We start from the raw sequence: 26,556 nt of genomic DNA, 5'->3' as shown, positions 1-26,556 counted from the left end.
CCTTGAAAGAGCAAGCTGGGTTTTGTGGCCATTTGGTTTTTTTATGCTGCAATGCACTGTCAAGCATCCAGAAGTGAAAAACATCATCCCCTGTCCTCAGTAAGCCCACAGCATAAAAAATTCAGATAAATCTTACTTTTCAAGCCATTTCTGATGAAAAGCACATAGAAATGAAACTGACTTATGCCAAATGAATATCATTGAAAGACTGTGATTGTGAGCTTAGACTTTGAAACAGTGAAATAATTTATAAAACATCGATTTTAGCTGAGGAAAAGAGATTCCTAAGAGAAAGACTGTGTGCATTTCTTGTATTTTCCTTGGAGACTTCTTAGCCCCGTGTCCCCATTACTATAAACTTTAAAGGAGTGGATAGTGAGGTGGGAATAAATTTGGCATTGGAGCCAAGAGGTTTCATTGGGAAAGTTGAAGTGGTCTGCAGTTATATACATTAATCCAAGTGAAAGCACATCATTATGCTTACTACATCTTATAATTTCAAAGAACTCAAACAAAATTTCTCAACAAGGGGAAGAAGAAGCATGATTAAAAACATCATCAGTACAATGCTTTAGTCATCAGACCATAAGACATATCAGCAGAATTAGTCCATTCAGTCCATCGAGTCTGCTCCACCATTCCATCGCGGCTGATGTACTGTCCCTCTCAATCCCATTCTTGTGCCTTCTCCCCATGACCTGACTAATCAAGAACCTATCAACCTCTGCTTTGAATATACTCCATAACTTAGCCTCCACAGCCGTCAGTGGCAATGAATTCCATAGATTCACCATCCTCTGGCTAAAGAAATTCCTCCTCACTGCCATTCTAAATGGATGTCACTCTATTCTGAGGGTGATCCCTTCTATCCTATACTCCCCCACTGTAGGAAACGTCATCTCCATATCTGCTCTATCTAGGTCTTTCAATGCTCAATGAGATTCCCCACTCATTCTTCAAAACCCCAGTGAGTAAGGCCCGATCAAATGCTCCTCAACTGTTAACCCTTTCATTCCTGGGATCATTCTCGTGAACCTTCTCTGGACCCCTTTCAATGGAGGTACATCTTTTCCTAGTAGATAAGAGGCCCAAACCTGTTCACAATACCTCAAATGCAGGCCGACCAATGCCTTACAAAGCCTCAGCATTATGTCCTTGCCTTTATATTCTAGTCCTTTCAAAATTAATGTTGACCTTTCAACTTGCTTTCCTTACCACTGACTCTATCTGCAATTAACTTTCAGGGAATCTTGCACGAGGACTACCAAGTCCCTTTGCACCTCTGATCTTTGAATTTTCTCCCTATTTCGAAAATAGACCTTTAGTCCATCTACCAAAGTGTATGACCATGTACTTCCTTCCCTATGCTATATATCATTACTAATGCCTACAGAATCTCTTCAGCCACCTTTCTCAGAATTTCAGGGTGTAGTCCATCTGGTCCTGGTGACTGAAGGTAGAAAGGTCTATCTTCAGACCTTTCAGCTTCTCAAGCACCTTCTCCAGTACCCACTTCTGCCCCGTGACACTCTTGAATTTCTGGTATACTGTTAAGTGTCCTCCACAGTGAAGAATGAAGAAAAATACTTTAGTTGATCCGCCATTCCTCTGTCTCCTCCTCCGCCCCATAATACCTCTCCAGTGGCATTTTCCAGCAAACCAACATCCACTCTCTAATCTCTTCACTCTTTAGGCATCTGCGAAAACATTTGGTGTCCTCTTTTATTTTATTGGCTAGCTTTCCTTCATTTTTCATCTTTTCTCTCATTCTTCTTCGTTGCATTCCGCTGGTTTTTAAAAGCTTCCCAATCCTCTATCTTCCCAATAATTTTTGCTGTATCTTGTGCCCTTTCTTTTCATTTTATGTGGTCTTTGACTTTTGTTGTGAACCATGTTGTCTCATCCTCCCTTTAGAGTATTTCTTCATTTGGAATGTACCTATACTGCAACTTCCGAATCGCCCCAGAAGTACCACACGTTACTATTTTGCTGTCATCCCTGCTGGAGTCCCCTTCCAATCAATTTTGTCTGCCTCCTCTCATGCCTTTGAAATTCCCTTTACTCCACTGTAATACTGATACATCAGACTTTATCCTCTGGCATCAAATACCCTCAAAGCATACATCATGCTGCAGTCTCATCAGCCTTCAAACTTTCGTTTGAACTAACTGCTATACCCAAGTGACTGCAATGTTGCATGATGATTAACAGATGCTGATTTTGAAAAGAATTGGACAAATTTGTCTTTCTTCACAACAATGATAATTAGATAAATAATTAGCTTTATTTGTCACATGTACATCGAAGCATACAGTGAAATGTGTTGTTTTTGTCAAATCAAATCTACAAGGATTCTGATGGGGAACCCTCAGGTGCCGCCACAATCATGGTATGCCCACAACTCACTAACCCTAACCTCTTTTTGGAATGTGGGAGAAACTGGAGCACCCAGAGAGAAGCCACGTAGTCATGGGGAGAACATGCACATTCCGTACAGGCAGCAGTAGGAATTGAACCCTCATCTTACAGTTGGTACTGTGAAGCAATGCACTAACCGTTATGCTATGATACCACCATATGCCATAACCATGCCATGTTACAAATGCACCATTTTCAATGCAAACTGAGTTAAATGGTTCTTCATTGAACAAAGTACAATTTCAAGAGATTTGAATAATAGGTTTTCATAATGGTTTTACAGTTACGCCTTTTCCTAATATTCAAGTTTTTGCCCATACACAACAGCTTCCATAAATGGAACAAAATTTATAGTGAAGTTAAATCAATATTTTACGCATGTTAGTTTAGACAACATTCCAAAAAAATTACACCTGAATAACCACATAATTAATTGGGATTAATGACAATAACTGCACTTATTACACACAATTATAAATTAAAGTAACACAATTAAATTATTTTTGAAATGGATATTAAAAAAATGCTGGAAACATACAGAAAGTCAAGACAGCATCGCTAGAATGAAAAACAGTTAGCTTTTCAGGTGTGAGACCCTGGGAAATATACAGTCACAGCTTAAAGTTAGCTTTCAGTGAATAGTAAGGGAGGGATAATTAGAAAAAAGGCAATTTCAGTGATTGGGCGAGACCAAATGGGTCAACGGGGGCAGCTATAAACACATTAAACTTCTTTATCTGCATATAGTGTTGTAAATGGTAAAGCAATGGGAAATGACCAGCAGATGAGACTATACAAAGTAAGAAAAACAGAGCAAAATGATGACAGACAGAAATGGCCAGTTCTATTTAGACAGTAAGAATGAGCTACCTAAAATTGGAGCATTCAATAGAGAATTTGGAAGGCTGGAAAGATGCCCAGGAAGTAGATACAGCAATGTTCAAGTTTAATGTCATTCAACTATACACACGCACACCACCAAACAAGACATTGTTCCTCGGAATGCAGTGCACAACAAAGTACATATAACTCACACACAACACAAAGTAATATTACCACAAATAAATTAATAACAAGGCGCATATACGATACAAGCTAAAAAGTAAACATACAGTGCTGCTGGCACTTCATACGTAGTGAGACCTAGGTGGTGGCAGGGTGCTCAACAGTCTTGCTGTTGAAGGGAGAAGTTGTTTCTCATCATAACAGCTCTTGAACTCATGCTACGCTACCTCCTGTGTGATGGTAGAGGATCACAGATTATTGAACTGATGGGAGGGATCACTAAGAATTCTAAGTACCCTGTGTAGGCAGCACTCTTGATAAATATCTCTATATGGTGCGAGAGACCCCAACGATCCTCTCAGCAGTCCTTGCAATCTTTTGTAGGGACTTGTGGTCAGATGCCTTGCAATGTCCGTACCAGACGGTGATGCAGCTGGTCAGGACACACTCGATGGTACTCCTGTAAAAGTTGGTTGAAATGGGGGGTGGAAGCTTCACTTGCCTTAGTCTCCTCAGGTGAGTAAAGATGCTGCTGGGCTTTCTTGACCTAAGAAATGGTGTTGAGGGATCAGGTAAGATCGTAAGATCATCTGTTATCTGCACCCAGTCATCAGTAAACTTGCTGATTTGGTTTGAATTGGATCTAGCAACGTATTCATGCATCAGCATTGTGAACTGCAGCAGGCTGAGCACACAGCCCGGGGAGCGCCAGTGCTCAGCGTGACCTAGCTGAAGATGTTTCTGCCAACATGGACTGACCTTCACCTTTCTGTCAAGTAGTCCAGTACCCAGTTACAGGGAGATGTGTTGAGACCAAGTGAGAAGAGCTTATCCATCAGCTTCCAAGGTATGATTGTATTGAATGCCAAGCTGAAGTCAATAGCAGAGCCCTGGCATATGATTTTCCAGGTGAGACTGTACGGAGTGGAGGGCAGAGACTATGACATCATCAGTGGACTGATTTGAGTGATAAGCGACAGTTGTTGATGAGCTGGGCAGACTTGCATGGTCTGAATGCTCTGCCACATGCATCTTGTGTCTCTGATGACACAGAAACACAAAATAATCTGCAGATGCTGGGGTCAAAGCAACACTCAACACGCTGGAGGAACTCAGCGGGTCGGGCAGCATCCGTGGAAAAGATCAGTCGACGTTTCCGGCCAGAACAAAAAACGTTTCGGACGCTTCGGTCCTGACGAAGGGTTCCAGCCCGAAACGTCGACCGGGCTTTTCCACGGATGCTGCCCGACCTGCTGAGTTCCTCCAGTGTGTTGTGAGTGTTTCTGATGACACAGCAATGACTGTGTGCCTTCCTAATAGCGTGGAAAAGCACAGCTCTTTCTGACCTGAGAGCTGTTTTATCCCCTGATCTGAAGGCAACATCCTGATCTTTCTGCTCTGCTCAGATCTCTGCTGTCAACCATGGTCTCTGATTTTCCCTCAGACAGACATGTCTAATAACGGTGACATCCTCAATGCACTGCTCTGTGTAGCCAGTTCCAGATCTCATGTATTCATCGATGTTGATGGGATGGTCATAGGTAGCCTCATCCCTGAACACGTTGTAGTCCGTGTTTTCAAAACAGTCCTGCAACGTTGAGGCTTCTCCTTTTGGCCAAGTCTTTATCTCCCTTTGTACTGGTTTGACGTGTTATCAGTGGTCCGTATGTAGGAATTAGCATAGTAGATAAGTGATCGGAGAATCTGAAGAAGGGACGAGGAGCAGTTTCGTATTTTGGTATAAACCAGGTCCAATTTGTTCTCACCTCTGCAAAGTCAATACACTGATAGAATTTAGGCAGGACTGATTTTAAGTTAGCATGGTTAAAGTCACCAGCAACACTAAAGGAGTCACGCTGTGCTTCCCCAGCATCAGCAGAAGGAGAAATGTAAGCAGCCATGATCACAATAGCAATGAACTCCTTTCGTAAATAAAAGGGCCTGTACTCCACCATTATGGACCCTACCATAGGCAAACGGTGGGTCATCACTACCTAAGTGTTCATATACCAGATCTTATTAACGTAGATACATACACCTTCACTGCTGGTCTTGCCAGAGATTGTAGGAATTCTGTCCATCAGAAAAGAGAAGAAACCCTTCAGCTGGACAGGTGCTTCAGAGGTGGTATTGTGGAGCTACATTTCCGTCAGAAAGAGCACACAGCTGTCCTTCATCTCACAATGATTCAGTCTCAGACTCAGGTAATCTAGTTTATTCTCTAGCAATCAAACATTTGAAAGCACTCTCACATGAATACCCACGTGCTTTCCTCTCTTTTGATTCTTTGTGCACAGCTTCTGATGGCGTCTCCCCTGAGTGGCAGTAGCAGGAGACAACACGATGCGCAATAAGCCCAAGCTGCCGAGTTCATCTGATATCCAACAACTCACTATTGAGGTAGACAGTGTCCTTAATATCCAGTGGTGTCTTGCGATTACAGTTGCAGCCAAAGTGGCTGCTGCATCTGGATTTGCCACCATCTCAAATTTCCTCAAGCTTTCAGTGGGTCTTATTGTCACTGTGTAGAAAGCCACAGACAAAAGGTCAGAATGGAAGTTGCTTGGTGAATTAAAGTGGCAGGCAACTGCAAGTTCAGGTGTCACCCAAAACAATCACCCAATTTGTATCTAAATTCTTCATTGTAAAGGAGGCTACATTTGTGAACACAAAATGCAGTACAGTGAACTAGAGTGAACTGCTGCTTCACCTGGAAGGAATATCTAGTTCCATGGAAGAGATGGGCATTGCAACCCCTACCATGACTCGTGGCTGGTGGGAATGTAAGAATGGATCAGGGAATCACAAAGGCAGTGATATCTTGGAAATGCTGAAGGGGACAAGAAGGAAATGTGTGGATAGAAATTATTTGAAAAGTAGTTCCCCATGCAATGGGTGATGTAAACAAACCAATGAATTATTAATGTATTGACATTCTATTCAAAAAACTAATAATTCTTTTTCAAGATACCAATAACTTTAGATAGTTTTAAAATAAATAATTTCTTCTATTTAAAGAGCCATTATTAAATGGGTTTCATGCATGAAGTAGAAGTGTTCAGTTTTCAGAACTCTGTAGGTTAATTGTATTTACCTAATTTTTATGAACAAAGTGACTACTTTCCAGTGACAAACAACAAAAGAAAGGAAAGTACTTTATACCTTATTAATAACAATCAATACTAACAACACTGACAATGGAGAGGTGAGCAAAGGGTGGTCGAAGCAAGTAGAGGCACAGGCGAGGCACAGTCATGGCAAGAGCAGTTGGGGTTGAAGTAGAGTCAAGCCGGAGTTGTGGCATCCCTGAGAGCAAGGAAAGTCCCAATGTCTGATCAATTTAAATGCCGGGCTGAATTAGAAAGCTTGGATATGGGCTGAATTGTGGCGGTGTGGTCCGAGCCCCAGAGCAGTCTGAGAGCGAGGAACAACCCGATGTTTGAACAACTTAAGTGTCGGGCCAAATTGAAAAGGACAGGGTGTCGGGACTGGAAGCAAGGGAACAAGCGATTCTGTTCTCTGCTTACAACTTTTGCTCAGCCCTACCTGGATTGCACTGCTGACTGCAGTGATGCCTGAGTTCACGTCTGTGGTCACGCGATGTTTACTTGGCTTTGGAATGAACTGTGGCTGTTGCCTGCACCAGCTGCAGTGATGCCTGGCTTTGTGTATTCTCCTACCCTCACCTCATTTCACCTCTAATTCTCATTTTCTCTTCAGCCCACATTCCCTCTCTCCTCAGTCCATTTTGCCAGGCAGCAATATTCAAAGCCCATTAATAATAGTAGCAACCACAGATGGCAACAGGTCAGGTTAATATTGCCCTCATTTCTCATCCTTCAAGGTTGTCATGGGCTGTCAAGGTCACATAGATGGGTAGATACTGTGGCTGGGGAACTCGGGGGTGTTTGTATCTGATGGACTGGGTGGTGGACACAGGTAATTTTCTCCCAGTATTAATCCATTCAATTAACAGTGAATTTATACTCGTGTTCATCACTGGCGTTAATAGCAATTAACTTGATATGCCAAATATAAATTAATAGAACCAGTGAGCATCAGAAAAAAAAGGCCGGCTGGTGGCGCAATGGCATCAGGGCCGGACTTCGGAGTGAAGGCTCCCGAGTTCGAATCCAAGTCGGGCCACCCCCCCAGCACACTTTCCATCCGTGCCAGGTTGAGCGTCGGGCTAGCCACTCGGCCTCATAAAAAAAAAAGGGTCGAGTCAGGAACATTCATATCGTGAGCCGGTTAATCCGAAAGGAGACAAATCCTGACACCACGTGTCAGGCAAGAATGGCTGACTGGTGTGACACGCTAAAAAAAAGTTTAAAAAACAAATAGATGAAGGAAAGACATCATCACTTGAAAATGGTGGGTCATTCTTGAAGTGCAAAAACAAGAAATTCTGTAGCTGCTGGAAATCCAAGGCAACACACACAAATTGCTGGATGAACTCAGCAGGCCAGACAGCATCTATGGAAATGAAAAAACAATTGAGGTTTCCGGCCAAGACCCTTCTGCAGACTGGAAAGAGAGAGGGAAGAGACTAGAATAAAAAGATGGGGGAGGGGAAGGAGGATCACTAGATGGTGATAGGTGAAGCCAGGTGGATGGGAAAGGTTAAACCTGGGGAAGAAGGAATCTGATAAGAGAGGAGAGTAGACCACAGGAGAAAGGGAAGGAGTAGGGACACCAGGGGGAGGTGATAGGCAGAAGACGTAACAGGCAAGAGCAGGGTATAGAAAAGAAGAAGGGGAGGAGTTTTTTTTACTGAAGGAGAAATCGGTAACACATCCTTTGTTTCACAAGTGAATGTTCTGAAATCATCTGCTTTCAGTGCCACTAAAGTGCCACTAAAGACAAATAAAAAGATTAAGCCATTTGACACAAGGGGAATGCAGCCACATGTACTAAGAGGCAATTAGGGACAAAAACTGTGGAGTGAAAATGTATTTACAGACTTGACATGTTGGCAGTGGTGTAGTGTGATTTTTTATTTTATTTATTTATTGACATACAGTGAGGAGTAGGCCTTTCAGGCCCTTTGAACCATGACACCCAGCAATCCCCCAACTTAATCCCAGCCTAATCACAGTACAATCTACAATAACTAAATTAACCTATCAACCGATACGTCTTTGGACCATGGGAGGCAACCAGAGCACCTGGGGGGAAACCCACATGGTCATGGGGAGAACGTACAAACTTCTTACAGGAAGCGGCGGAAATTGAATCCGAATCACTGGTACTGTATAGTGTTATGCTAACCACTACGCTACCTTGCCACCCAGGGAATATAAAATACAACAGTGTAGTGGATAACGCGATGCTAGCTTGGGGTGTTCTGGAGTCCAATCCTGCTGCCATTCTGTAAGGAGTCTCTGTGCATCTTCCCCGTGGAATGCGTGGGTTTTTCCCCAGGTGCCCCAGTTCCCTCTCGCAATTAAAAGGTGTACCAGGTAGGTTAATTGGTTATTGTAAATTGTCCCATAGTTAGGTTGGGGTTAATCAGGGTTGTGGGTTGTTGGGAATGTGTTGTTTGCAGAGCCAGAAGTGTCTACTCTGTGCTGTATCACTAGATAGACAGAAAGAAATAAATTGTACCAAAATTGCTATCAATACCAAATTAAAGAAAATAGTCAGCTGTGAAGAAAAATGTAAGGAATTTAAATAAAATATAAGAAATCTGAATGAAGAATTTAGGAAACAAAACCAAAAATGTCAATCAATACTACACAGACATGGAGATAAACACCAAATACCTTCAATGGTTGAAAACAAAGGAGATGAAACTAGAATTAAGTGTTAAAACAATATGGATATTAGAGAAAATGCTTTGAATTATTAAAATAAAGCTATGTAATTGGCTACATATATGTTTGCAAATGCTAAATCTGTATGAAGAATATGGGAATTGGAGACAGCTCCAATGTTAGCTATGATCAATTATATCAAATTACTATGATCCTGTTATTACTACAAACATAAATGTAGATAATGTACAATTTCTAAGGTTTCAAAGTTGCCATCAACTATGACCTCCAAGTGACAATTCTTGAAGTATATAGTTGCAGAGTATTCAACTATGAAGCACGCATCAGCGACTTCTGATGTTCTCACTTGATGGTTACACTTATACTTTCCTGCAATAAATAACTGGAAAAAAGTAGGAAGCCATAATTCCCATTTTTTTAAAGCCCTTCTTAGCCAAGTGTGCGCTAACATCTTTACTTTCTTGGAGAGGTTCAGCTTGTCATCCAGCACTCTAACAGTACATCTGCAGAAGTTAACGGCAGTTCGAATGTGCAGGGATACAAGGAGCTGGAGCAAGTAATGGATTCTACCCATTCACAGAGTTATCCCTTCCCACCACTGGTGGTATCTACTGGAGATGTTGCCGCAAGAAGGTAGAAAAGCCTGAAGTCCGACACCACCAGGTTCAAAAACAGTTGTAGCTACTTCCTTTTAATCGCTAGGGTCTTGAACCAGCCAACAAAACCCTTGTCACTACAGTTTAGCAACACTATGACCACACTGACCACCTTGCACTAAAATGGAGTTTTTTGCTCTAATTGTTTCTCCTTGTAAAACTTATATACAATTTACTGTATGTTTGTATTTTTTTGTGAATGCTGCCTAAAATCAATTCAATATGTCATGCTGTGAATTTGTGATGCTGGTGCAAGGAAGGTTCCCATTGCACCTGTGTGTCCATGTATTTGTGCATATGACATTAAGCTCAGCTTTGACTTTACCAACTGCAGCATCTAAAGGTTTGAACTGCTAAGTTCAGACCAGGGAGTGAACCTGGAATCTGTGTGTAATAGCATGAAATGGCAATAAATTACTTAACCATTGTAAATTACTTTAACAAAAAGGAATCATGAATTGGGAATCTGCATTTTAATTCCATATATTATTTTCATAAAATATTCCTTCATTAAGCTGTCAAATATTCCAAAATCAGTATTTCAAAAATAAATTTGAATACAAAAATAAAATTTTGGATCACGTGTATATGCAGAACGCTTCCTCAGCTGGTGTCTAGGACCATTTTGTGCTGTTCAAGAGGAACCTATTTTTATCCAATACAAATCCTAGATTGAAGATATTTGAAACCGCAGTAAAGTTGGTGATATGCAGCTTTGCATGAGTGAACAAAGTAGCATTTATAAAAGACAACAAATTCAAGTTTTCAAAAAATATTACAATGATCAATGAATAATTGACATTTTTTGTTTACAAAATGAGGCAACACTTCCAGTGTGAAGATTGGCAAAATATTGAGATCTACTTCTTATGGGGTACATGGTGCTGTGAGACCAAGGCATAATGTACATAAATTGCAATAAGGCTGAATTGTTGGTACAAGCGCTATTAATTAGTTCACATATCAAATTTGAACAAGCTACGCAAATGCTACATATCCCATGAATTCTTTAGCAACACATCATTATCAAAATATTATCAAGATAATCAGTTCAACTAGCAATTTCTTCTTTGTGCTACAGGCTAAGCTAATTTGACCTTCGCCCTTTTGCTTCTCCATGAACAGAAATATCTGAAACTTTTAATACCATATACCTCACACCAAAAAGCAAATGTCCGATCCAAAAAAAACTAGATATTAACACCATCCTATAATTGAATAATATATTTAAACAAAGTCACACAAAAAAACATGTGCACAATTTCCAATTAATCAATCTGAAGAATAATTACAATTTGCACAGCTGTTTACAACATAATAAGACGATATAAATTCAGATTTTGAATATACCCAATTATTAGTAGCATACAATTTCCATTTCCATTTTCTCTGGCAGAGAAGGGGATGGTGCGGCACGTGCACAAGCCTTGTCAAAAGCTAGCAAATGAAACCAATGTGCAAAAGAGAAAAAATGGCTCCCAGTGATGAACAATATACATTCTATTGATGTTAATCAAGATAAATTTTTATGCATTTGATTTATTATATAATGCCTCAAAGGTACTAATGTAACTTAGCACAATGGGACATCAAACACTTCCATTCTGGGAGGAAAACTCAGCTAGTTTTAAAAGTACATTTAAAACACTTTGTATAGCTTTCATATATTGCCTTTCAGAAATTTAGTAAAAATGAATGGTAACTACTGTACTATAAAACTAGTTTAAGTGCAATAAATAGATTTCCAGTAACAAAAATAACAAATCATTAATAATGACTTCATTAACTTTCACATCAGAATGGCCATACATGCTGCAACAAGACAACTCAGCAGTAGTTTAAGCCAGTAATCCGCCTAGTCAATTTCTTTACATTCTGCTCTCTTTATAACATACCCTCCCTGTGGTAGAGCAAAATCGAATTGCCTCTCACATTTGCAGACAGCTCTGAGAAGGTGATAATAGACCTGCTCCCTGCTGTCATGAGACAGGAAATAGGAAAATGGCATATGGGGCCAGAAGAGAATAAAAAAGAAAGGAACAGAACAACAACAGAAACAACAGAACAACACACTACAACAAAGGTGAATTGTACCCCAAACGGCGTATGCTAAACATTTCCAATTATCTGACTTCCAAGTATATTAAAGTGACAGATATTATTGGAAATGGTCATTTCATGTTCAAAATTTTGAATTCATTTTTATACAAGGTATTCTAAACTGGATAATCATAATATATTCAGCAAGTTAATATCTTGCCATCGAAGTTCTTTATTATTTACTAGTCAGTACATTAGTTTAACAATCAAAGAACTCAAGCATAAATGAGATAGGCCCTCAAATCTCTGGAGTAATAGTCTTCAACTTTGACAATATATTTAAGAATGAGTTCAGTAAACTGGGCATCATAATGTGCAGCCATTGTAGTAATGCTAAAGGTATACTGTCTATTCTTAGGTATAATCAATTTGGTAAATTTATATTTGATTTATATCGGGTTCCAAAGCCACCCATTCCAATTCAACCTTACATCAGCAGTTAGATGAACAAAAATTTACAGTAACTATGAAATATTCACCTCACTGGTAAACATGCTTTGTTTCACATAAAAAAACTAATAGACCCTAATGTGATCGGTCTAATTAGAATTGAGCTTCATAATTACCAAAGGAGACAAATTATTTGTCATTCTATCATTATAACCAGTTTCTAAAAATAAGGCAAAGGGGTATGTTTATCAAGTGCTCAAGCTTTACTACATGCCTCAAAAGAATCAACGTAGGTTTGTTCTAATTTTTTCATAGTGGTGCTCTTTTCAAGACAAAAGGTCAAATACAGATTTGGACAGAAAGTAAGAAATATAAATTAAGACTACAGTTCAATAACCAAATCATTAAAAAAACTTTAAAAAAGAAAATTTAATACATATTTAATGCATACTTAAATATGTGAAATTTCAAGGAAAATGATCGCTTCATAGATGACCCAGCTCACATGCAATTAGACTTCAATGTATACTTATCATTCTTTAACAATATAATGAAAAGGTGCACTTTATATAAAAAAATAAAGTACTTCCAGTACTTTAAAAGAAATATTTTGTGTGCATTTAACAAATAGAAGAATTAATGTCACATAAACAGTATATTTACTAAGAATCTAATCATACCTTCCCCTTTACGCTCTGAATAGGATCCACTACGACAGCAACAGCTCGTTCCGACAGGGCTTCAAAGCTCTGCTGAGTGTTGATGTCAACTCCTGAAAGCCAGCATCCAAAGCCAGGGTGACTATGGTACCAGCCAACAACCATTTCAGGCCTAAAACAGAGCAAATGGTTAAGTGTTTTTATTTAGAAAATAAAAGGCCAAATACTGCTATGAGCAAAGGAGGCAAAAAATAAATTAAGCTTAACAAAAAGGACAACTCAAGCATTATAATATGATAAAGTATGAAAAATGGAACTCATTCAACATACATTTATGATGGTGTGGAAGTGAAGAAAGTGTGTCATACAAGTGCTATCATTAAAAAGATGTGCATTAGCAGTGGTAGATCATGCTTTCAATTTTTCACCCTGTTACCACACCTTCCCCGAGCCAGTTTTTACCCTTTCAGCACTTGAGAGTAAATATCCACCCTTCAAATATCAATTAAAGCAGCAGTGGGACCAGGAACTCAGTCAAGAAGCAATTTACACTATTCTGCAGTGCTGCTGAGCCTTTTGTTAACATTAATTTTTAAGCTTTTTCACAGTGAAGGTATTTGAACAAGCATTCGACAACTGTTGATAGGTATAAAATGAAAGTACAAAAGATACATAACAAAATATCAACTTCAGAAATGTAAACAAAAATATTTATACATTGACTACAAATAAAATTAATTATGTTACATAAATTAAAATTTTATAAAGAAAAGGGTATTCTGACTGTAGATTTGTGATGAACATTTTATCATGTATCCTACCTGCCAGTCTGTTTCAGCATGTCCAGCATTTTGGCTTGAAATACAGGGTCAACTGCTTCAACGCTAACACCCTAAGGGAAAAAAAGGCAAACCCCTTTACTGAACGGTAAAAAAATGTTTACATTCAACTTTGACAAAATCGTGAACAGAAACTTTATCTTAATCAATTATGTCTTGGGGAAAGGAGGCAAAAATGTTGCTCACCGTGCCTGACTGAGGCATTGCAAAAACATCAATAACACGGACAGTATAGTCATCAACGAATTCACCAAGCATGAGGCCCATGACTTCCATTGGAACGCCAGCTCGTCCATGTTTCAACATCTGCACACCCCAAAGACAACAAAAGAAAGTTATATCTCAAAATTTTCAACTCAGTAAGAAAACAATTTTCAATGCGTTAAACACCACCATATAACACTAAGTCTACAACTTAAGTTCTGTGCTCAGTACCTTTGCATATCTGACTAAAGTTTTATTAACGAATACCATGTACTGTTATGGAGTGGCACAGTAGTGTAGTGGTTAGCACAACGCTTTACAGGACAGGCGACCCGGGGTTCAATTCCTGCCACTGCCTGTAAGGAGTTAGTACATTCTCCCTGTGACCTTGTGGGTTTGCTCTGGGTGCTCTGGTTTCCTCCCACATTCCAAAGATGTATTGGCTGATAGGTTAATTAGTCATTGTAAACTGTCATATTAAAAATTGGAGTACTGTTGGGCGGTGAGGCTCAAAGGGGCTGTAAAGGCCTATTCTGCGCTGAATCTCAATATATAAATAAAAATAAAAGAAAGCTCAGCAAATAAAATATTACATTTAAAACCAATATACAGAAAATGACCTCGAAAGGCATGAACTTATGACATTCTAAATAACAAAAAAATTAATAAATATGATCAAAGGTCTATGAAATTTAAACTTACTTTTAGTAGAGCAAGTGAAGATATATAAACCTGCTCTGCTGTATCAACAGCTGGGGCATCAGTCGGTGGGCCCTAAAATACACAAGTGAAACAAGTTTTCTAACCATGTAATAGCCAAACTTATTCACTTACTATTTTATCCTTCACATAATATGATCATGGAGATCATCTGCAGCAAATAACAAAAAGGTGACAATTAAATGTTAAACTAGATTTTACATTAGATCACAACTTGATCCTAACATTTGCAATATATCAATCTGTATTCTGAAGTTTCACACGTTATGCTTAAAATCCTCACTTATATGGAAGTTCCCAATGAAACAAATCACTTAAAAGTTGATCATTTTAAAAATATGTAACAATTCATTCACTCTTTCAAAAGGATTAACCAGTAATAATAGACATTAGCTAAGTTTTTAAAAAATACACCTACTACTAATTGTGCATAAGTAAGGTAGAAGGAGGAATTTGATTTCCTCAACAAGCACCTGGTTGAGTGCTCAGAAAGAATGTCACATTAATGTTACCTTGTCACAAATGTCAAAAACTGATTTAGCAATTCCTGCATGGTTAAAACAAAGTTGTAAATGCAAATACCACTGATCTAATATGAATAATCTGTCCTGATGAAAGGTTTCGGCCCGAAATGTCGACTGTTTACTCTCCTCCATAGGTGCTGCCTGACCTGCTGATTTCCTCCAGCATTTTGTGTGTATTGCTTTGGATTTCCAGCATCTGCAGAATTTTTCTTGTTTATGAATAAGCTTTACTGTAACAAACAGCAATTTCTTTCCTCTGTAGTTACAACTAAAAGACATCCAAATGAGGGATGTGGGAGCACTTACAGGAACAGCCTGAGCTACAGCTTGTGAAAATGCACCAACATCCCCTAGGTATAACAGCTGTGAACAAAATATACCACAAGATGTCTTACCAGCCATTCCAACAATAAAGCTCTTCAAATATTTAATGCTCATTTATCACAAACATTTGGATACAAATCCATGTACTTTCACTGTTACTTTACAAACAGAAGCTTCATTAAATTGTAAGGATGATTTTCATACCAGAATAAAATACAATGCAAAATGCTGCGATAACTGTTTTATTAAAGCGGCAGTACTCAGCACCTTAACTGCACAATTAAACTGTACTCACAAAGCTGAACCTTATTTGATTAGACCTCAGACACTAACAGGCAATAAAGATCCTTTCTGACAAACTGATTTAGTTCATTTTCAAAGAGTAAATTACACAATGCAAATGTCAAACATCTACCTGTATAATAAGGTATAACCACACAGTGAATCACAGTTTAAAAATGCGAGATGGAAGATGCAAACCCATGTAGTACAAAAAAAATGCCTGATCAGTCTGATTGTTAACTATATCAAAATAATCAAATATGTAATCAGGAAATAAGCCAAATTATTAAATAGCCCCCTACCCCACCACCAGGCATTAAATTAGCAGCCAATATTGTTAACCAAATTCTTTTTATGCAGATTAGTTATAAAATAAAAGGAATTTTACACAAAAAATTGGAGAACAGTTGATGTTATTTTTGTGGCTGGTCTTTGCTTGTACAATTTATAATTTATATTTCTTTCTGTGATAATTCGAATTTGATGACACCACTGAATCACAGACACTTTGAATAAAACTGGTGAGCATTTTGAAACTAACCTATTGAAGCATTTGAAAATGTTTCAAATATCTCTATTAAATCTCTTTGTGTCTTCTCTTTATATACATTTCATTTAACTGTTGTTTCTGAGCTACTTTACACGATTCTAGATATTTAGTGCAATGACTGGCCAATAGACCACTTCATGCATCTTGAGATATTCATGAATATAACCCTGCCACAGACACTGGGAAGAAAATATGAAACAATGTTTTATGTCTTCCTTTCAAGGTTACTTTCCATCTCAGGTTTTCCAAAATTCCAAAACACATCTAAGCCTTCCAGAAAGTCAACCAAATGGTGAACTCCCATGGGAATTTACACTGAGTTCTAAGTTGCCCCTTTCTCCTACTGCACTGAGTAAGGACTTGGTGAATGGCCAATGATGAAAAATAGTTCTGATGATTTAAAAACACCTAATTGACAATGAATGTCAATCATCAAACCAACACTATTACAGTTTCAGTACCTCATAATCCATAAACCAGGTAAACCCTCTTTCTCTCAAACGACAATGCTTTTAAGTTTGGAGTCATGCATCCAGCTTTCCACTATTAATGGTTTCTCAGTTTTACGGAGAACCAAGAATCTCGACTCTCAGCATTCCTTTAAATAGTTATCTTTTTGAATATGAATTTTATTTTTCCATCCTCAGCTAACATACATTATAATTCCCAATAAGAAATGTTAATACTATATTTATGATGGTTCCCATTTTTGTGATTGCCATTATTTACATTGGATGGACCAGAATGGCCTGTCAATTTTAAAGACAACCAGGACACTAATAGAACTTCAGCTTGAAGTGATTGGATAATGAAACATGTCATTAAGTTACTTCTTTACAAATTTGAGATCTGAGTTTTCAAACCAGCATAAGCTGAATGACCTCTTTGCCAAGTCCAAAAAACTGCCATGAAATGAACCTTTGCATTTAACCACAAATAGAAGCCCAAATATGAACCAACTGATTTTTAGCAATCAGAAATAATGGCTTATGTAAAGAAGGATAACATCAACAAATGTATTAGAAAACGCTAATCTCAAATTGAGAACATCGTTAAGATACCATACAACAAAAGGGAGGATTCCTCCTGATCCTACTGTTAATGATTGAAGTTGAAAACAAAATACAAATAGCAATTCACCCCCATCTTCACTTCAGGAGTTGATTTTACAACATAAATGATCGAAGAAGGGGAGTTTTTAAAGAAGGTATTTCATCTTATAGTTTGGTTTAAAAAGATGCCAGGCTGCTAAATTGACAGGTGATCCAAGTCCAACAGATCCACCCCTGTAGAACCAACTGTCATTTTAATGATTCAGAAGGCACCAGTGTGCCAATTCTAAGTGCTGGTGTAGGTCACAGAAGTGGGCCTTACAGATTACCAGAATAGTTCCCTTGTGCTCTATTCCAATATATCCCTTATTCTTTTAATTCACCACCCAGCCCCCATGAAAATTTTCTTCTGATTATAAAAAAAACTGATAGTTTTAAAAGAAAAAAATAAAATTTGAATTCCTGTAATACTTGAAATATCCTTGTTCCATTCATGGCAAATACCAACCCCTCAGCAGTGATCAGCAAAATTATGACAGCAGAAAGGCCAAAAATCAGTGGGAAGGCCTCTGTTAAATAACTGGAAGCAAGGTTAGAGAGCAAAAAGGAAACAATCTGGAGGAAGTCTGATAAAATGGCAAAAGCAGAATCCCTCATCACATTTAAAATATAGTTGGATGTACATTTGAAGAACTGTGACCCATAGGGTTACAGACCTAATGCTGGAAACAGAATTTTGCTGGTTAGCATTTGGAACTATTGCAGACACAAATGAATTTTTGCTATAAATACAAGGCATGAACAGTTCAAACTTTCATTCATAGAGAATATAAACTTAATCATACTAGAACGAAGATCGACACATGTAGCTAGATTTCAATCTCAGTTGATAACCAGGAGACATTTTGGATTGGACAAGATGTGAGCCCTCAATTCAATTCAAGTTGAATTGTCATTCAACCATACATGAATACCCAAGCATACAGCCAAACGAGACAGCATTACTCTGGGGCCAAGGTGCAAAACACAGTACCAGCAGTCACACAGCATAAAGCCACATAGCGTGTACAAGACAGCAAGCACAATACTCAAAACCGATGGAAACACAAGAGACAGCAAAGAATATTCAGTTGGTTGAACAGCAAATAGTGACATCCTGTGATTTTATAATATATGTCTACATCAGGATGAAGTGAGACATCAAGAGTAACGAGTTTGTGTTGTTTCCAGATTGGCGATGAACAGTAAGATCACAAGAGTTAGGAGTGGGAGGAGAGTGTTGGAGGAGGGTGTTGGTGGAATCCTTTTAATATCTCAATCATGATTTCTTTTCGGTCATATCTGCAGATCATAAAAACTTCATTTGGTGGTAAAGATGATGACATTCAGAGCTCTGTCCTAGTTAATATTGGACTATCTGTCCCATTGCAGCAGTGTCTTGCTGAATGAGAGGTGAGCAACCTGCCCCATTTCTGACATAACCTTTTGGTTGTGATGGGGGTCAAAATCTGAGCCACATTTTAAGGGTGTTTCTACATTCCCCTTGTGTTCTACAGTGAGACCAGAGAAATCCCCATAATGCTGATGACTGAAGACACTGCTGTCATTGCCTGGTCTAAAGTACAGGCCTGAGCTTTTACTTCATCAGCCACCTTACAATTTGTACTTGTATAGCACCTTATTGAAATAAGCGTCATCAAAAAGTAGTACTATCTTTAGCTTTGAATTTGCTGCTAAGAGAGTTAACCAAAGCTTAGTTAAAGAAAGTCAGTTTTAATAATTAAATATACAGAAACAGCAGCTTTACGAATTAGATCAATTAATAGTGGAACGATATGTGCATGTTAGGTCAAAAACATTTCAGATCCAGGAGGATCTAGTTTGTAGGCTAGATGGTAAAGACAGTGTTAAAAGGAGACAAGCTCATCAAAAAGAGGATGAGTACTTTAGCAACACTGATCAGACAAAGGTGATTTGAGCACATTTGAGGATTTCAATGGCAGATGAGCTGAGGTAGGCATGGATGAAGGCACTTAAGAAAGAGTGAAGCTCACAGTCACTGTGATGGAGAACATTAGAACAAACAGGTGCAGGACTTAATCATTCAGACCCTCAAAACTGCACAACTACTCTCCATAGTCATGGCTGATCGGACCCAAGAGGAGAACTCTTCTCTGCCATTTTCTTATATAAAATTGGTGACAAAGTCATGTAGCAACGGTGAAAATTGAATCTTTTGTCCCCTTCAATTAGAAGTTGAAATTGAATTTTGGAAAAACCTTTCACAATATAAACACTGAACGGGTTTTCTGAAACTAACAGGGAAATAAAACTGTGGGAGATTATCCCAGATGTTTGAATGTTCTTACCCAAGGAGAAGCATGCAGTTGAGTAAGATATGAAGGTAAATCATGGCTCTAAAGACATTGTCAAGTCTGGAAAAGAAGCTGTTGGTAGAAGTTCTCTGGCTATGATTGGATAGGGAAAAAATGGAAACAAGGTGGAGCTGCTGGAGTGGGGAACAGATGCTGGATGAGAATGATGTGATCATCAGCGATAAACACTAACAAAGAATCCCAATAGGGAAGATCAAGAAAGAAGTCACTTAGCCCCACACTAAATTTTATTTGTGTCCAGTTGGAAGCCGGCACATATTGCTTTATGAGAGTGTATTCTCAATGGAGGACAAAAATAATCATAATCCTCACCTTAGGAAAGAAAGGCAGCTGAGAATGGTTGCTCCCAGCAGCAAGATCTCAAAGCTGCAATGATTGGCTCCCAAATAAGTTACAAAATTGTTTCATAAGTAAATAAATTTCCTATAATTCTAGTTGGATTCTATACAAGCCCTCACCACTACTTTTGCCCTTCACCTTTCCTGCAGAGTTACATAATGTGGGCAACTACAATCGACTAAAATCATGTGTAGACTGATAAGTAGATTTTTAACCAGGTGACATTTGTTGTTAGCATTCAAATGTGTCAATACCTTGAGTGCTTCAATGCCGAATGTGAGCACATCACAGTGCTCAAATTTAATAGACCTATCAAAGTGATTACCTCACATTTTTTGCTCACCATTTGTTTCGGCATTTGAGGGAAATAAAAGGGAACAGGAAAAGAGCAAAGCAATGGAACTGAAAGGATTGTTCTGCAATAAGCTGGCAGTTTCCTTGCCGCTGCATTAATAGTGTCACTCTATGATATGGTTCTTTATCTTTTTTGGAGAAACCACATTGCATTATGTAGCCTTTGGAACACAAATCTGATGAAGGAATACCCAAAATACTAAATGTATAGTGTTCCAACAAATGCCACTCATCCTGCTGAGATCTGCCAGCATTTTCTTTTCTTAATTTCACTTTTAAAATTTCCACATATTTTGCTTTCATACAATCTAAGTAACACATTATCAACAAGCTAATCAAATGTATAGGAAAATGCAGCACATTGTAATATAGCAGGCAGCTTCTTGTTTGGAATTTAGTCCAGTGTACACAGAAAATCTAAGTGTAGAGATCAGGGCAATTTGCCTAACCAGGGTATCATAATTAGATTGTGGCAAAACTTTAGTCAGCTCACCTGTGGTCAAATTTAAGATTAAATCAGCTAAACTGATTCAGAGATAAGGATGTCATGTGTCCCTGTTAAAATACACAGCTGTATCTATTTATTTTAGCAATGCAGCATAAATGTAGATCAAGCAGATGTTTTCCCCTCACCACCTCAGTTTTGGAAAAGAACTCTGCTTATGTGGTCAGTAAGTAAATCAATAAATATAATTTACTAATTAGTTACCTCTGTGGCTCATTAGTAACAATTGGGGTAACATTACAAATATAATTTGAAATAGAGGATTCAATTACCACTTCCAATCTTCTAACTTTTTTTAGATACCAGATTTTCAAACTAGAAATCAGTTGTACTGTACCTGCTAATTTAGTATTTGTAATCCAATGGATTTCAATAAAATTTTCTTGGGCCAAAATATATTCATCACTAGCTGATGATATGCTCCTTCCGGGTCAGATCATCTCTAACTTCATACCTATGCATTAAAACACTGAAGTCAATAACAGGCTGAAAATAAGAGCATCTGACCACCTGTGTTATTGCTGCCAATCTTAAAAGTGGAGCTCAGACAAATTGAGCCCAAAGGACAGAAATATCATATCTAGCCCAAACACGTTATTGGCCTGGATCACAGAGAAACAGGATACTTACAATGGTGTCACCAATCATGATCAAAAAGTAAGCCCAGTTAAATATTCACAAACAAGAAAAAACCTGCAGATGCTGGAGATCCGAACACCACACACAAAGTGCTGGAGGAACTCAGCAGGCCAGGCAAAGAGCATAGTCCTGCCAAAGAAAGCCTTCTAGCCAAAGGGTCTCGGCCCAAAACGTTGACTGTACCCTTTTCCATAGATGCTGCTTGGCCTGCTGAGTTCCTCCAGCATTTTGTGTGTGTTGCCCAGTTGTATATTTTATATAACCTTTTATATAAACTCATAATATTTACTGGCTGAAACTATTTTAAATACATTTATGTTCTTTTAATTATCCGTCTATTTTGTTTATACATCTGGTTATCGGAGATATTTATGAAAGACTTATAACATCTTTGACTGCAGTGAGCTATTAAAAAGCCAGAGGGGCACTTGAGAGGCGGGAGCTCAGGATGTATCACCCGGGACCTAGTTACCATTTGCAACCCAGTTCACAGAGTGGCCAAAGTAGCCAGCACTCAAACTCAACTGGCACCTCTTCAAACATTGGGAGTGGCAGCAGGTGGGAGCATGTTATTTTAGAACAGAAGGCAGCGCAAAACAAAATTAAACTTTAAAAGAAATACAAATGTTATACATAGAAAACATGTTTCAAAAGAACACCGAATGCCTTCACAGACGAAGATCAAATTCATAATTTAAAATGTAACCTAGCATTTAATTCTTCAAGATCAGGCATGACTGCAAATCGTGAACAGCTAAAAATTTTAAGATCCATCTAGCTCAAAAGAATTTCTGCTTCAACTATGTGTCATGCACTATATATCATACATAGGAGTTTTTTGAAAAGCTCCTGTCTGTTCATATTTCATTGACATTCACGTAATGGGACTCATCTGATACAGATATGTGATTAATCAGACAATATGTACCAGATGCTTTTTTTTTTTAAAATCAGGTTTTGATTTTCTTTTCACCATTTACTAATAGATCACAATTATGATAGCTTTAACAACATTGATTACAATTCCTACATTGCAACACTTTTCAGTCCAAAAATTACTGCGAGATGTCTTGAGATTGTAAAAGGCAATGAAAAATCCAAGCAATTTTCTTCCTCCAACGAATTTACAGTACCACAATCAGTTATGTTCAGTTAATTCATTTTAAGATTTGCAGTTTGGGGGGGGGGGGGGGGGTTAATATTTTAACTTCCGGTAATTTCTTTCCCCCCTTAAGCAGGAACATTAAGTTTTTAAATCCCCAAACAAAAATAATCAGTGCAAAACCTCAAATGCCCATGACCAGTAGCAAATCTCTAAAGAGTCCAAACTCACTCTTCAGATGTATCTAATCAATATATCTCAGCAACTGAGTCTGCCAAGTTTATAGTAACAAGAGCGGAGTCAAAACAGGGAATGGAAAAGGAGCGGAGAAGGGGGTCAGAAAATTACTGGAGATGTTCACGTCATAGATGGGAGGATACCCCGGTGGAATATTAGGTGTTGCTCCTCCAGCCTGAGAGTGGCCTCATCGTGGCATATTCATGAAATATGTTGTTTTGCAGCAGCAGTACACTGCAACACAAAACAGATCTATATACAGTGCCTATAAAAAGTATTCACCCCCCTTGAAAGTTTTCATGTTCTGTTGTTTTACATCATTGAATCACAGTGGATTTAATCTGGCTTTTTTTTACACTGATCAACAGAAAAAGACTCTCATTTCAAAATAAAACAGCTCTCTACAAAGTGATCGAAATTAATTACAAATATAAAACACAAAATAAGTGACCGCAAAAGTATTTACCCCCTTTAATATGACACACCAAGTCATAACTGGTGCAGTCAAATGGTTTTAGAAGTCACATAGATAGTTAAATAGAGATCACTGTGTGCAGTCAAGCTGTTTCAATTGATTGTAGTAAAAATATACCCGTTTCTGTAAGGTTCAACCACTGGTGAATCAGTATCCTGGCAAAAACTACATCATGAAGACAAAAGAATACTCCAAGCAACTCCACGAAAAGGTTACTGAAAAGCACAAGTCTGGAGATAGATACAAGAAAATTTCCAAGTCACTGAATGTCCCTTGGAGTATAGGTAAGTCAATCATCAAGAAATGGAAAGGATATGGCACAGCTGTAAATCTGCCTAGAGCAGGCTGTCCTTAAAAATTGAGTGGCTGTGCAAGAAGGGGACTAGTGAGGGAGGCCACCAAGAGACCCAACAACTCTGGAGGAGTTACAAGCTTCAATGGCTGAAATGGGAGAGACAGCGCATACAACAACTATTGCCCAGTGCTTCACCAGTCACAGCTTTATGGGACAGAGGCAAAGAGAAAGCCATCTATTGAAAAAAAATTCACATAAAATCTTGGCTAGTTTGCCAGAAGGCATGTGGGAGACTCTGAAATCATCTGGAAGAAGGTTCTATGGTCTGATGAAACCAAAATTGAGCTTTTTGGCCATCAGACTAAATGTTAGGTTTGGCGTAAGCCAAACACTACACGCCATCGAAAACACACCATCCCTACTGTGAAGCATGGTGGTGGCTGCATCATGCTGTGGGGATGCTTCACTGCAGCAGGCCCTGGAAAGCTTGTGAAGGTAGAGGGCAAAATGAATGCAGCAAAATATAGGGAAAATCTGGAGGAAAACCTGATGTAGTCTGCAAGAGAACTGTAACTTGGGAGATTTGTTTTCCTGCAAGACAATGACACTAAGCATAAAGCCAAAGCTACACGGGAATGGCTTAAAAATAACAAAGTTAATGTCCTGAAGTGGCCAAGTCAGAGTCCAGACCTCAGTCCAACTAAGAATTTGTGGCTGGACTTAAAAAGGGCTGTTTACTCACGATGCTCATGCAATCTGACAGAGCTTGAGCAGTTTTGTATAGAAGAATGGGGGAAAATTGCAGTGTCCAGATATGCAAAGGTGATAGAGACCTACCCACCCAGACTCAAGGCTGTAATTGCATCTACTAAATACTGACTTGAATCCTTATTCAATCAATTATTTTGTGTTTTATATCTGTAATTAATTTAGATCACTTTGTAGAGATCTGTTTGCACTTTGACACAAGAGTATTTTTTCTGTGATCAGTGTCAAAAAAGCCAAATTAAATCCAGTGATTCAATGTCATAAAACAATAAAACATGAAAATTTCCCTGGGAGGGGGTGACTATTTTTATAGGCACTGTATATATAATTAAATTAAATAATTAGTGCAAAAAGAGAACAAAAAAGAAAAACTTAGTGAGGTAGTGTTCATGGGTTCATTGTCCGTTCAGAAATCTGATAGCAGTGGGGAAGGGACAATTCCTAAAACACTGAGTATGTGTCTTCAGACTCCTGTACCTCCTTCTTGATGGTAGCAATGAGAAGGGGGCATGTCCTGAGTAATGCCCTTAATGACGGATGCCAACTTTTTGAGGCATCGCTTTTTGAAGTTGTCCTCAATGTCGGGGAGGCAAGTGCCCTTAATGGAGATGGCTGAGTTTGCAACTTTCTGCATCTTTATCGATCTTGTGCAGTGGCCCCTCCATATCAGACGGTGATGAAACCAGCCAGAATGTTCTTCACGGTACATTTGTTCAAATTTGTGAAGAGTCCATGGACTAAAACGTTGGAATGAAAAGGGCAGTGGAATTAAAATGGTTAGCCATGGGTAAACTCTGCTTGTCATGGACAGAGCAAAGGTGCTCGACAAAGTGCACCCCCAATCTTCATCAGGTCTCACCACTGCAGAGGTGGTCACACTGGCAGCACAATACAATAGATCACCCGAGAGACTTGCCGCAGCTGGATGGACCGTTGAGGGCCCTGAATGGTGGTGAGGGAGAAGGTGATGGCAGGTGGAGCACTTCACAGGGATAAATGCAAGGACAGAGATCAGTGGGAAGGGGTGAATGGACAAACGAGTCATGGACAGAATGGTCCCTGCAGAAAGCAGAAGGTGGGAGGAGAGGTAACGATGTGTTTGGTGGTAGGATCCTGTTTGAAGTCAAGTTGCCAAGTTCATGCAATTTGATTCTATTAGTACATGTATATTAGTTGTTCATTTGTATAAAAGCAGTTGTCTTCAGTGGATAAATCCAGAAAGAACATGTATGCTAAACCAATGAAACAAAAATATTTTCTATAAGCCTCATCGAATATCCAAGAAAGCTTTCAAAGCTTTTATGGGAAAAGAGGCAACAGGTATTAGTCACATCACTTCAAAACATGTTCTGTCAAAGCTTTTCCAACTTTGCTAATCGGTGATCTATCTACCGTGGCTCTTTGTTGGTGAGCATTGTGAAGAAACAAAATATTATAACAAAGTCAAAATGTTAAACCAAAAGTCTGACATTAGACTTGCATTTTTAGTTGTTCTTGAAATAGTATGCTGAGCATGTGGATGTGACACGTGGGATAATGTGAACCTAAACACACATAGGTATACACACACACATACACACACACACACAATTAAACAATGCTCACTCCCTTTATGGGTAGGTTGTAATCTCCACATTTAATGGCTAGGACTATGACTAAGTATTTATTATGAAGTCATTTTTTTTTCCCAATTCCAGGTGTGAAACTGAAGAACTCATGGCTGGGTAAAGGACATGTTCAAAAATTTGCTGCACAATTGCAACCACTTTTCAGAGATGTCACTGAGGTGGTTGGTTGGTTACGAGATGAGAGTTAGTTTCTACCCAAACATTTCAGTACCTGGTCTTTTTGACCTGATATTGGTGAAGCAAAATTCAAAAGAACTGGAAATCAAGGCTTCAGTGATTTCAGATTCTATCTGTTTTGAACTTTGAATGATGTCCACA

The 26,556-nt window shown here is 38.6% G+C and overlaps 1 protein-coding gene across 1 annotated transcript in view; it reads right to left on the bottom strand.

Moving 5' to 3' along the window:
* psmd14 (proteasome 26S subunit, non-ATPase 14) overlaps nucleotides 1–26,556 on the bottom strand; it is a 96,267-nt gene that overhangs the window by 44,849 nt on the left and 24,862 nt on the right. Inside the window, exons 3-6 of the mRNA XM_072262023.1 lie at nucleotides 14,751–14,822; nucleotides 14,031–14,150; nucleotides 13,827–13,897; nucleotides 13,027–13,177 (exon numbers count right to left, since the gene is read on the bottom strand). Coding sequence (XP_072118124.1) covers nucleotides 13,027–13,177; nucleotides 13,827–13,897; nucleotides 14,031–14,150; nucleotides 14,751–14,822 — 414 coding nt within the window. The remainder of the gene's footprint in view (nucleotides 1–13,026; nucleotides 13,178–13,826; nucleotides 13,898–14,030; nucleotides 14,151–14,750; nucleotides 14,823–26,556) is intronic.

Source organism: Mobula birostris, chromosome 6, assembly GCF_030028105.1.
Source record: "Mobula birostris isolate sMobBir1 chromosome 6, sMobBir1.hap1, whole genome shotgun sequence".
In the NCBI taxonomy this organism is placed as follows: Eukaryota; Metazoa; Chordata; class Chondrichthyes; order Myliobatiformes; family Myliobatidae; genus Mobula; species Mobula birostris.
This window is presented reverse-complemented; position numbering and strand designations above follow the sequence as displayed.